Source organism: Corticium candelabrum, chromosome 9 (assembly GCF_963422355.1).
Source record: "Corticium candelabrum chromosome 9, ooCorCand1.1, whole genome shotgun sequence".
NCBI lineage: Eukaryota > Metazoa > Porifera > Homoscleromorpha > Homosclerophorida > Plakinidae > Corticium > Corticium candelabrum.
The window spans coordinates 2,274,524-2,288,600 of NC_085093.1; the positions used below are offsets into that span (position 1 = coordinate 2,274,524).

A 14,077-nucleotide genomic window follows, 5' to 3' on the forward strand; every position below is an offset into this window, starting at 1 on the left:
ACTGTATAATATACTGTATAATATACTGTATATATACTGTATAATATACTGTATAATATACTGTATAATATACTGTATATATACTGTATATATACTGTATAATATACTGTATATATACTGTATAATATGCTGTATAATATACTGTATATATACTGTATATATACTGTATAATATACTGTATAATATACTGTATATATACTGTATATATACTGTATAATATACTGTATAATATACTGTATATATACTGTATATATACTGTATAAAATACTGTATAATATACTGTATAACATACTGTATATATACTGTATAATATACTGTATATATACTGTATATATACTGTATAATATACTGTATAATATACTGTATAATATACTGTATAATATACTGTATATATACTGTATAATATACTGTATAATATACTGTATAATATACTGTATAATATACTGTATATATACTGTATATATACTGTATAATATACTGTATAATATACTGTATAATATACTGTATATATACTGTATATATACTGTATAATATACTGTATAATATACTGTATATATACTGTATAATATACCGTATAATATACTGTATATATACTGTATATATACTGTATAATATACTGTATAATATACTGTATAATATACTGTATAATATACTGTATATATACTGTATAATATACTGTATAATATACTGTATAATATACTGTATAATATACTGTATATATACTGTATATATACTGTATAATATACTGTATAATATACTGTATAATATACTGTATATATACTGTATATATACTGTATAATATACTGTATAATATACTGTATATATACTGTATAATATACTGCATAATATAGTGTATAATATAGTGTATAATATAGTGTATAATATAGTGTATAATATACTGTATAATATACTGTATAATATACTGTATAATATACTGTATATATACTGTATAATATACTGTATATATACTGTATATATACTGTATAATATAGTGTATAATATAGTGTATAATATACTGTATATATACTGTATAATATACTGTATAATATAGTGTATAATATACTGTATAATATACTGTATAATATACTGTATAATATACTGTATATATACTGTATAATATACTGTATATATACTGTATATATACTGTATATATACTGTATAATATACTGTATAATATACTGTATATATACTGTATATATACTGTATATATACTGTATAATATACTGTATAATATACTGTATATATACTGTATATATACTGTATAATATACTGTATAATATACTGTATATATACTGTATATATACTGTATAAAATACTGTATAATATACTGTATAACATACTGTATATATATTGTATAATATACTGTATATATACTGTATATATACTGTATAATATACTGTATAATATACTGTATAATATACTGTATAATATACTGTATAATATACTGTATATATACTGTATATATACTGTATAATATAGTGTATAATATAGTGTATAATATACTGTATATATACTGTATAATATACTGTATAATATAGTGTATAATATACTGTATAATATACTGTATAATATACTGTATATATACTGTATATATACTGTATAAAATACTGTATAATATACTGTATAACATACTGTATATATACTGTATAATATACTGTATATATACTGTATATATACTGTATAATATACTGTATAATATACTGTATAATATACTGTATATATACTGTATAAAATACTGTATAATATACTGTATAACATACTGTATATATACTGTATAATATACTGTATATATACTGTATATATACTGTATAATATACTGTATAATATACTGTATAATATACTGTATAATATACTGTATAATATACTGTATATATACTGTATAATATACTGTATAATATACTGTATAATATACTGTATATATACTGTATAATATACTGTATAATATACTGTATATATACTGTATAATATGCTGTATAATATACTGTATATATACTGTATATATACTGTATAATATACTGTATAATATACTGTATATATACTGTATATATACTGTATAATATACTGTATAATATACTGTATATATACTGTATATATACTGTATAAAATACTGTATAATATACTGTATAACATACTGTATATATACTGTATAATATACTGTATATATACTGTATATATACTGTATAATATACTGTATAATATACTGTATAATATACTGTATAATATACTGTATATATACTGTATAATATACTGTATAATATACTGTATAATATACTGTATAATATACTGTATATATACTGTATATATACTGTATAATATACTGTATAATATACTGTATAATATACTGTATATATACTGTATATATACTGTATAATATACTGTATAATATACTGTATATATACTGTATAATATACCGTATAATATACTGTATAATATACTGTATAATATACTGTATATACACACACAGATACCCACACACCCACACGTGCATGCACATATATGATATGATGATATATCGGTTATTGTAGAGCTTTCATACACAGCATAACGAAATAACATGAATTCACACAATGTTTCAATCCAAGGTCCTTCTTCAGCTGGGTATATTAATTTTGAAAATATCTTTTGGAAATTTGTGCTAAGTATAAATCAATAAAACTCTACAATTACAATAACATAATTACTGAAAACAGCAATCAGCCTGTACATGTGTGTGTAGGTTTGTTAATTATTATTAAAACATCAATCAATCAATTAATTAATTATATAAACATACCAAAATGCTTTCAACGCACGAGCAATCGTCACATCGTAAGAGTATGGCCTCAGAAACCCATTACTCGTATCCAGTTCACTGGAAAGTCGATTCGTGCCGTTCGCACTACTTGCAGTAGACAACGATCCCAAAACGGGGACCCCTTTGAAACAAGCATTGCAGTTACTGATCGAAGAGCGCACGCACGTTCCACACTTCCGTCATTTAGAATACAACAAGAATCTAGGGCTGTAACGCGACTATCGAATATGAAATAACGCACGTTATAATGTGTATAAATGTTAAATTGATATTCAACAACACAAATTTTAAAGTGCGTTATAATTAAGTAGCGCGCGCTGCCATTTGAGATTGTTTATATCAACGCGCACCTTTCGGCCGACAGCAGTGGCCAAAAAGTGCGCGTTGATATAAATGCGCACCTGTCGGCTTCCGTATCAACGTGATACGGAAGCCGGTAGCGGCGGATTGATATCAGTCCGCCGTTCTCGGCCGCACTGATATCAATAGACACAAATAGTGTAGCGCGCGTTACCAAGTGTGTAGAATTTATGTAATCAATGCCACAATCATTAGTTAATATTAATGTACTGCAAAATAACGTGCGCTATTCTAGATACAATGGACACGTTACCGCCTTGTATTCTCGTTGTATTCTAAATAAATGAACTGTGGAACGTGTGTGCGCGCTCTTCGATCAGCAGCTAAGGGGACCCCACTTTGGGATCGTTTGCTGCACGTCATGGAAACGGTAATCGACTTTCCAGTGAATTGGATACTAGTAGCCCTTGACTCTTCTGATGCAATGATTGTTGGTGTACTGAAATCTTTTTGGTATGTTTAAATAATTAATAATTAAATTGATTAATTAATAATAATTACAAAATTAGACAAATACACACATGCACACATTTAGTTGTAGATGTGTTCAGTAATGATGTAGTTGTTATTGTAGAGTTATACATTGCAGAAATTTTCAAAAGATAATTTCAAACTTAATGCAGGACTGAAAAACGTCCTTGGATTGAATTATTGCGTGAATTCATGTTATTCTGCTCCTGCTGTGTATGAAATCTCTACAATAACTAATATATCACATGCGTGGGTGAGTGGTCATCTGTGTGTGCGTGTGTGTGTACACACACACACACACACACACACACACACACACACACACACACACACACACACACACACACACACAATACACAGATGACCACTCACCCACACATGTGTCTATGATATGATATATTAGTTATTGTAGAGATTTCATACACATCAGGAACAAAATATCATGAATTCACACAATAATTCAATCCAAAGACGTTTTTCAGTCCTGCATTAAGTTTGAAATTATCTTTTGGAAATTTCTGCAATGTATAACTCTACAATAACGACTACATCATTACTGAACACATCTACAACTAAATGTGTGCATGTGTGTATTTGTCTAATTTTGTAATTATTATTAATCAATTTAATTAATTATCTAAACATACCAAAAAGATTTCAGTGCACCAGCAATCATTGCATCGGAAGACTATGGTTTCTGAAACCCACTACTCGTATCCAATTCACTGGAAAGTCGATTAGTACCGTTTCCACAACGTGCACCAAACAACGATCCCAAATTGGGGTTCTCTGAGCTGCTAGCAGATCGAAGAGCGCGCACACATGTTCCACAGTTCATCTAGTTAGAATACAAGACGCTGACGTGTCCATTGTATCTAGAATAGCGCACGTTATTTTGTAGTACCTAGAAAAGTAAATTTTACACATTTGGTAACGCGCGCTACACTATTTGTGTCTATTGATATCAGTGCGGCCGAGAACGGCGGACTGATATCAATCCGCCGCTACCGGCTTCCGTAACGTGACGTTACTAAAGCAGACACCTCTTTTCAAGCATTGCTCTTGGCAATAATGTTTTTGTATGCGCGGGAAGTCACTATCCACAAGCAAGGTAGCTTTTTAAATTTGACGACTTCAACTAGCTTCTCCATATTTTACAAATTGGCGCGCTCTACCGTAACCATGCACGTGATTCTTTGCGCAATGGCTATTGGTCAAACGTTCCGTTCGGGAACACCAACCTAACGTGACTGTAATATACGGGACTTGGGTAAATGGTTTGACTGATATATCCGGGGATAGTCAGAATACCGGCTGCAGGAGAGCAGACGTCGCGTTGTATTTCTAGTTGTTGTTACGCTTTATTTACGTGTTGTGTTGTGTTCTATTGCTATACTCAATTATATTAAAGTGACGACCCGGTTCACAAAAAACGTTCGTTACGTTACACTCTGTTGGTGCATGGTGCTGCAGAGCCGTAAAGAGCCTCGACCTCCCAGACCCGTGTAGCGCCGCTTCAAAATTGTCGCGTCCTGGCGCGAATTTTTTTTGGGGCCCACTTTCTTTAGTGCCCGGATAAACGTCCCGTATACGCTGTAATCTGCACGTGACGTTGGCAGAAGGAACGTGACATGGTTGTATTGTTGTTTGCGTTCGTTGACTACTGCGCACCTTGCGACGCCACACCATTGACGTTGCTGAAGCAGTAGCTGCGTCGTAATTTTCGAACTCGGGGGCCATCAAAGCACATGCGCACAAAGTAGCTATAGCAGGTAGGCTAGACGTTTCGTCTACCTTACGTTGTCATACTTATTTTTCTTAGTTCATAATTCAGCAGAAATCTGCGTCAGTGCACTTGCATCGCAAAAGGAGCTGTTCCAACTTTCAGCTGTTCAAGCAGAGACCTCTTCAAACTGGTGTACACGTAATACAGCTAGCTATCTATTAAAATATGCAAACTACTAGTAGCTAGACTACGGTACGTATAGTCACGTAGACATAGATTAACTTTTTAGCTCTCTAGGAACATTGCATGGGCTTACACGTAATCTATACCTTACATTGTATATCTATAGTAAACATGCTTCTAGGTATAAAGTTTATAATAAAGTCTGTCAAGCATTTTTGCTGTTCTTCTGAATACTGGCGGACAGACTGTGCTGTCTCTTTATCTTTTTTATACGCTTCGGCATCGCATACCTACTGACAGAAGGAGTTGTGTGAGTTGCTCTCCTACTATTAAACACACTGGGGCGGCCAGCTTTTGCAGGAACAGAGCTTGAATTTTTTACATGTTTTCGTCTGCTGAGGGCTGTAGGCTGCACCGAATTCTTTGCCTGTGCTTTGTTATCCCTGTATGACTGCCAAAAGTGTGTAATGCTGAAACCAACCGCTGCTGCTTGGTCGGTGGATGTGTTAATTTTCCTCGACATTTCCAGTAGTTTTCACAAAACTTTTTAACAGCTATCAGATACCCATCATTATTTGTCATGTTGGGGGCAAGTCCAATTTCTAGGTCAACCATGACTTCATTGAGACTTGTTTTGACTGTCTCGATTGTCTGATTCTTGTCTTCACCACTACTGGGTATTTCAGTCTCCTTCATGGTTGTTTTCTGCCTTTTCTGTTGGAACAGATCATCATCCAGCATGGCTGATTCTTTGAAAGAATGTCGTATGTCTTCATTATGCCATTGAATATCAACAGAGAGGGACTGCAAGTACTCTTCATCTGACTTTTGGTGAAGACTGCTGTAGAAGCTAATGGGTTGGCAATCTTTTCCAAGAGCTATGCCTGCAAGGAGCTGGCGTCCTTTTGGGGAATCAGTTGGAATCTTGTTGATGGTGGACTTCATGTATTTTGTTGCTGCAACGAGCTGGTGTTTACATGGTGTTCCATTGTATCCTACCGGGCAAGAGCATTCCCCTAGTTGCAAGTCTACTATCCAGTGGTTGTGTGGATCTGTGTGGCTTCTAACCATGTATACATCAGGGTCTTCTTCTGTGACTGTTACATCATCGAAGGAAGTGCTACCAAGCTTCACACCAGCTAATGTATATTTTAATGACACGAAGTGATCAAGTCTGTTACTTGCCAGTGAAAGTAAGCAGCACTGATAATACAACTCCATTGTTATATGCACCATTTGGAATAACTGTACAGCATTCCAGGCCTTCTGCCTTTGAAACAGGATATCTTTGATTATTCTTATGCTTGCTTCAGAATAATTATTCGTGTAGTTTCCTCGTGTTGGGAATTGTGTCCGGAAGCATAAAGCCCATTCTTCTTTTCGCTGCCAGTAACTGTCTATCCGTTTTTTGAAAACAGGCAATTGACTGCTTTCAATTTCAGCTTTTACATTCATTAGGGTTTGCTCTGAAGATGAGTACAGAAGGCACTTTGTGAGCAGCATACAAGTTACCCTGTCGTTTCCTGTTACCCTGGACTTATCACTCCACAGCCAACGCCAAATGCTTTGGAGGAAACGGAACACACAAAGATGCAGTTGTGCTTTTGGCCATACTATCTGGAGTGCTCTTCGTTCACTTGCAGAGTCATCAATTAAAATTGTTAACGGCCCTGCAATTTTGCCTCTTCCAAAAAAGGCATAGTCAGGTAGGATGCTGACAAGTGCTTTAAATGCAGCTGTAAGAGTCTCTACCTACATCTTCACTTGAAGCCATCACACACCCTAACGGTACAGCTCCTGCAACAGTGCTGCAGCTGAGTACAAACACTGCAGTGTTTAAGTTGTCTAAGCTGGCTGTAGAATTGCAGTAGACCATTTCACTGCTTTGGTACAATAGTTTGTGAGCTCTCGCCATTAAGGGTGTGACAACTGCTAAAAGGAATGGAAAATTGTGAGTGACTTTTTTTAACTTTTGGTGGATGTTCAGGAGCCATTGCTTCTTTGGTCTCCTCAGCTGACTGATAAAGTTGAAGAAACGCTCTGCCGTTTTCTGAGCTATGGGCTTCATTAAATTGGTTTACTTCTAGCGATAGACGCTCAAACATTAATTTGCCATTTTCAGGGCCAACACACTTCTGTCTCCATTTTTAAACAAGCGTTGGACATCCTGGCAGTTGGGGTTGATGGACCGATCAGCAAGTGCAACTTCAACATCTGAAGTGCCAAATTTTAGCTGTAGTCTGTTAACATATTCATGTCGAGCTCTGGCTGCTGAGTATCCTGACTCAAACAAATTGTTGTACTCCTCTTTGGCGCAATTAGCAACAGGCCTGCAACTAAGTGCATGTGCACTATTTACAGGGTGGTTGTGGCTATACTGCATGTCAATCAGACATGCTTTGCTAGGATGGTTGGCAATAGCCAAGGCTAGGCTAGAATAGACTCGCACTCTCAAGGTACTTGGACACTTTGTTTTCTCCATTCTGGTGCTCTTGAACATACGTGATGGTGGAATTTGGGACTTCATTTTCTCTTGGGTTTTAGTTAGTTTCTTTTGCTGGTGGTGACAGTGTCGCACTGTTTTAAACAGAACTCTTTGACCTGATGGTTTGACTCCTCTTGTTACTCTGTATGTTGTTTTTGAGATTTTTTCAAAGTCTTCTATCCGTTGCACTGCTGCTTGAGGAGTGTTTGCATTTGTCCATACTGTTAGTGTAAAGTTGTAGGACTCTGCTCCCAAGAAAGCATCTTGCTCTTTCTTGCTGTGCTCAACAACAAGGTAGCTGTAGTTTGCAGGGAATAGGTAAGCTATATCCTGAGGTAAACCAAGGTTCACTTCTATTGGTGGGTTTGTTTTCAGCCTGGCTTGGTCACTAACGCTAATGATGTTGCTAGGAAGGGGGCTTTGCAGAGGACTTTCAACAGGTGTGATTTTATCACACAACATACTATCTTGGTTGTTTGGTTCTTTAGACAAGAGGCCCGTTGCAGATTGGTAGGCTTCTGTCTTATCACTGTCCCTGACATGTGAATGTGTGATTGACAGTCTGTCAGGCACATCTAGTTTTGGATGGTTAGTTACTGTTGCTGCAGCCTGAAGAAGTCCCAATACATCAGAGCTCACCTGCTTCTTTTTCAAGCTAAGGCTGAGTAATCGGCTGTTTCTGTTTTCCTGCAAAGGCTTAGGAAGTGTCTTCTTGTTGTCAAACGCTAAACTGCTGATAACATTTTGAATGTCAATCTTGCCTCTGACTAACCAAACTGCCAAGACAGTCCGTAGGTAATGAGCATATGCACTTGGCTGGTGGTAAATACGAAGTAAAGATTTCAGAGGATGGCATTGAATTTGTGGAAGGCGAACATACGGCCAAACTTCATGTGGACCAAATGACACAGTAGCAACGAACATGAATGCAATCACACCACAAGATGATGAATCTGTTTGCACTGGGTAATTGCAGCATTCGCGGGAGCAAGCATGTTTGCCATTTCTGTCAAAAGTGGGCCTGTGCAAGTTGAAGATGCTTTGAGGTATTGCAATCTGCTCTCCCAATATTTTTTGCAGTTCAGAGAATGTCTGCTTACATTCCAAAAGGAGGTTGGGGGGCACTGGATAGCCAAGGGAATCGCCATAGTAGGACAAGTTGGTTGATACGTCTGTAACAAGCACAGTCCAGTGATTGCCTCCAAGGATTTTGTTAGAAGCAAAAGCAGTGCCAGACAGTGGATCAATGCTGACATTTACAATGAAGAAAAGCAAGCGAATGCTACTTCTGCCATTTAGTGCAGTAGAAACATAGTTTGTCATACATCTTTTGTTGTATTCAGACAACACAAGCGACATACAGTCATTTGATGAGTTGTTGACAAGTCTGGACAAACTATCAAGAAGGTCATCTGTCAGCCATCTTGTGCATGCCAACTTTGAAAACTGATGGGTGCTAATGCTTTGACATGCTATAGCCAATGGTGGCTGATTGAGCAGTATGTCTCTGAACTGTTGAATGGCATCACTACTAGGACGTTGAATATTCAGAGTGCTTGGAAGTTGGCATGTCTCATCAAACCACTCTTTCTCCTGATGCACCTAGCAATAACATACCATGCTTTAATGTTATGATTATTCTAGGATATGTAGGCTAATTGTAGGGTTTGTGCATACCGAGCATGCACGTGTGTGTGTGTGTGTGTGTGTGTGTGTCTGTCATGAACAATGTAGAGTAGAGGACTTTCTTATATGACAAAGACCTTCAGCATTATGTTCATTGATTTAGAAATTCTAGAAGTGTTACCCTCTTGCAACTAGATCATGTAATAGTGTTTATCGGTGTCTGTCTGTCTGTCTGTCTGTCTGTCTGTCTTTCTGTTTGTCTGTGTGTGTGTGTGTGTGTGTGTGTGTGTGTGTGTGTGTGTGTGTGTTTGATCGTGTGGGAATTGTGTTGATTGTCTAGATTCTTGCTCATTTGAATTGTCAAAGTTGACTCCCAGTAATCTAATGCCTTTGCTGTTCAACAACCGATAACCACTTCAACTGCTGTGAGTGTGAAATCGGTGAATGAAGTCAAGGAGGGACTGGGAGGTGTGACAGCCGATGGGGATCAACAGCAACGAGGAGTGGAGAACGTGAAGGATGAGAAGTCGGCTGTTGTGGAGGACAAAGCAGCAGCATTGGGTACAGATTGTAGTGACTGGATCGTGTAGCACGTGTTTGCTGATAGAGTGATGGATAAGCAGACAAATGGATAGACTGACACTGTCACAGACAGATGGATAGACGGACAGATGGACAGACACAGATGTACAGACAGACAGATGTACAGACAGACAGACAGACACACAGACGGACAGATGGACAGACTCATACAGACAGATGGAGAGACTCACAGACAGAGAGATAGACAGGCACACAGACAGACAGATGGATAGACACACAGACAGGCAGATGGACAGACAGACAGACACAGACAGACAGATGGAGAAGCAAAGTGACTAGCCTCCACCCTGTCCTGACTCTACTACCTGTCTGTACACCATGATGCAACTTCCACGTACGGACGGGACGGACAAAATAGCACTTATCTATAGATGTTTGGATGGATGGATAGACAATGGACAGACAGACAGATGGAGAGAAGGACAGACAGAGAGATGGACATACATACATACAGACAGATGAACAGACAAACAGACCGACGAACAGACAATGGGCAGACTTACAGACAGACAGACAATGGACAGACAAGTAGACAAACAGACAGACAGACAGATGGACATACAGACAGACAGACAATGGACAGACAAGTAGACAAACAGACAGAAAGATGGACAAACAATGGACAGACAGACAGAGGACAGACAAAGAGATGGAGATACAAACAGACTGATGGACAGACAGACAGACAGACAGTTGATTGGCTGACAGATTCATGAATGAAAGAAGACACTAATCCTGTACAATCCCTCCATCCCTCCACAGTAAAGATCTACATTTTGTATTTTGTTTCAGTTGCTGTCAGACCGTCTGTTCGAGCTTCTACCAACTTGGTTCAAGCACAGGACACAGAGACGCCAAATTTCCGTGAGAATCACTCTTGTGTGTTGCTTGGCTAACTATCAGTAATGAGAACTTGTCTCTTGTGTCAGTTGGAGTTGTAAAGGAAGGGATGACATCTGACATGTGCTTTAGGAGCATCTTCTTCTGTGTGCAGTTTGGCATGGGAATGGTCTGCTAACCACATAAATCAGGAATTGAGTATAGCAATTGAGTTTTAGAGCAGCAGTTGAAAAAATTCTTGGTACGTTTCAAATAAATAAATAGATTTTGGGCAAGGATTCACTTAGCAAGATTGATATTCTAAACATTTGTGTGTAAGCAATGCTAGCATGTATACCTTGGTTTTATCAACATTTGCTTAATATTTAATTTAAAGAATTTAGAGAAATTTTTAGAATAATTTGACGTGTGCTGGTGTGCTGGGTTTGATAGTTAATTAATTCAACATCTAAAATTTAGTTTCAATCATTTGTCTGTTAATTTGCAGTTTGATAATGATTTATACAGCCTACATTGATTGATTTATACCGCCAATTTATATATAGTCAATATTATTGTACACAGGCAATATTGATTGATGTATACTGTACAGTAAATATTGATTGATATATACATTAGCAATAGTGTTGAGCTTAACCTTGTTTCGAAGACTGGCATTCTCTATTTCAAGTTAGTCAAGAAGCAGCAAGACGTATGTATATGTGGAAACATGGATTATTTTGGTGACCTTGTTCTTTAGTGTGGACATAGACTTTTTATGGATAAACCCCATGATGCAGCCAGTGAAATTATTTGGAATGCACTGCTTGTAGATAACAAGGAATTCAAACGAGAACTAAAATGAAGGAGCGAGCAGTAATAGTCTTACTATATCAACCAATATTGACTGTGTATATCAATCAATATTGACTGGCCGTATAAGATCATATTGACTATATATAAATAGACTGTATAAATCAATCAATGTGGGCTGTAGAAATCATTATCAAACTGTAAATTTACAGACAAATATGATTTTAGGTATAATTTTACATGTTGCATAAACTATCAAACCCAACACACCTCAGATTATTCAAAAAATTTCTCAATCTTTAAAATTAAGTATTAAATAAATGTCGGAAAAGTGAAGTATGCTTTACGTTCTTTACATATACTTTACATGTATACGATACATGGTTTGGTTGCAGCCAATAATACAGAATGAGGATGTGCATGTGTAGAGGTATGGTTGGCGTGTGAGGGTCACCTCGTGATGAATTTGAAGCTAAAGAAGAGATCTCATTCTAGGAACACTTTCACTTGAGAGAGGACTGCAATTTGCCTCTGTAATTTTTGGAATAAGTTTATTTCTTGTGGCAGGGTACAAGACCTACGATACCACAAATATGACTCAATGTTAACTAATTAAGTTGTCAATATTACAGATAATCGTGAAATATTGGATTGGCTACGTGTATTGATCGGTATCGGCTTGTATTGGTCTAGATTATCAGTTATTGGAGAATAAGTAAAACTGTTTTATCAGTGCAACTTTAGCAAAAAAGGGTTTTTGTACATGTTCCAGTGCAGGCGTGTATGTATGTTTTGCCTTTAACAGCCAGTGCTGCAAAAATGGTGCAGCTATACTTTTCTGTGGTGTTCTGGACAGCAACAAATGTCCATATATATTGGTCCCTTGAAAATCAATGGTTCAGCGAGTGTGGTCCATGTCATTACACTGTACAAGTAACCAGTTCATGTACTGTACAGTCTTTTAATTAATTGATTAATTAAATGAAAAATTTTACTGAAGAAATGCTATGCTTAATATTTTGCATTGTGTGTAGGACATGTGAAGAAGATTGCATATATTTGGAAGGTTGGATCAATGAATGGCATGTCAAAGTAGTGTCCAGCAAAATCATGCCACTATTCAAGCTGCTAGTGCAACAGCTGTGACATTTGTTTACCAGTTTACGATGCTGTAGAATTCAATTCTAACCAGTTATAGTCATTACCGGTTGGATATAATAATATAAATACACAGACACAGACACACACACACACACACACACACACACACACACACACACACACACACACACACACACACACCACATGTATAATAAGCTAGTGTATACTGAGCACTGATAACAATCTGTGGCATATCAGTACTGAGTAGCAAGTCAAATAACAACCAGTTTGTAGTTGTGTGTGTACAATGTTGCATTTAGTAACTCTTGCACACTGCTTCAAGTGTGCTTTAGCGAAATCCGGTTAATTAGTAAAATTCACGTACATATACCTGGGAGGCAATGGATTTGGCTTCATGTATTGCTTGGAACTCTCTAATTCCTTCAAGATTGAATACGCCAAATAGGAATGCACCGGCTTGAGTGTTGTCTCCAGCCTGCTCATTGATTCTTCCAGCCAGAGTTCTGCAGGCAGACTCACTGGGCATCATTGGGCTACTGTGTGGGTCGCTAAAGTGAGTGGCTTTGGGCACAGTGATGAGCTGGCCCTTCCCTGGACTCACTTTGGGAAAGGTCAGTATCGTACAATCTTGCCTGTTTAGGTGTCTAGCGGACCTAGATGCATTGAAAAAGAAGTAGGCACGTGATGGAGTGCAGATTGAGTCTCGTGTATGTGTGCATAAGTATGGCTTCACTGTCTAACCTGCCCTTGAATGTCGTAAGAAAAGAGCTCGAAAACTTGGCAAACATGTCGCGAAATCGAAAAGAGCGCGAAAGAAACAGGCGGGACTAAACGCACTTTTGACTGGATTTGGCGCGGATACGTAAAGCCGGCACGTGAAGGATGGGCTTATGGCACGTGCAGAATCAGCGTATACGGGACGTTTATCCGGGTACTAAAGAAAGTGGGCCCAAAAAAAAATTCGCGTCCTGGCGCTTGCACGCGCGGCCGGCCGAGTTGAATCGGGTCTGGGAGGCCGAGGCTACCTACTCATGACTCTTGCTCACAAAACTAACATGCAAAGTGTCTCACTATG

General features: G+C 37.1%; 2 protein-coding genes and 1 long non-coding RNA gene across 3 annotated transcripts in view; 2 read left to right on the plus strand and 1 right to left on the minus strand.

Moving 5' to 3' along the window:
• The window catches only part of LOC134184088 (cAMP-dependent protein kinase type I-alpha regulatory subunit-like), a 6,901-nt gene extending 1,795 nt beyond the window's left edge, over positions 1-5,106 (plus strand). The window contains exon 4 of the mRNA XM_062651698.1: positions 5,037-5,106. Coding sequence (XP_062507682.1) covers positions 5,037-5,106 — 70 coding nt within the window. The remainder of the gene's footprint in view (positions 1-5,036) is intronic.
• A 117-nt stretch (positions 5,107-5,223) lies between these two features.
• Positions 5,224-13,453, plus strand: LOC134184489 (uncharacterized). The gene is made up of 5 exons (XR_009970670.1): positions 5,224-5,397; positions 5,448-5,549; positions 9,986-10,206; positions 11,041-11,329; positions 12,915-13,453. It is a non-coding gene; the product is annotated as an uncharacterized LOC134184489 (long non-coding RNA).
• LOC134184488 (uncharacterized) lies at positions 5,608-6,639 on the minus strand. Its single transcript, XM_062652191.1, has one exon. The coding sequence runs from the start codon at positions 6,603-6,605 to the stop codon at positions 5,913-5,915; it is 693 nt and encodes a 230-aa protein (XP_062508175.1). The 5' UTR covers positions 6,606-6,639; the 3' UTR covers positions 5,608-5,912.
• Positions 13,454-14,077: the final 624 nt, after the last annotated feature.

What these genes read in the sequence shown, in the direction of transcription:
- LOC134184488 (XM_062652191.1), bottom strand. Translation starts at nt 6,605, where the DNA reads ATGGTTAGAAGCCACACAGATCCACACAACCACTGGATAGTAGACTTG.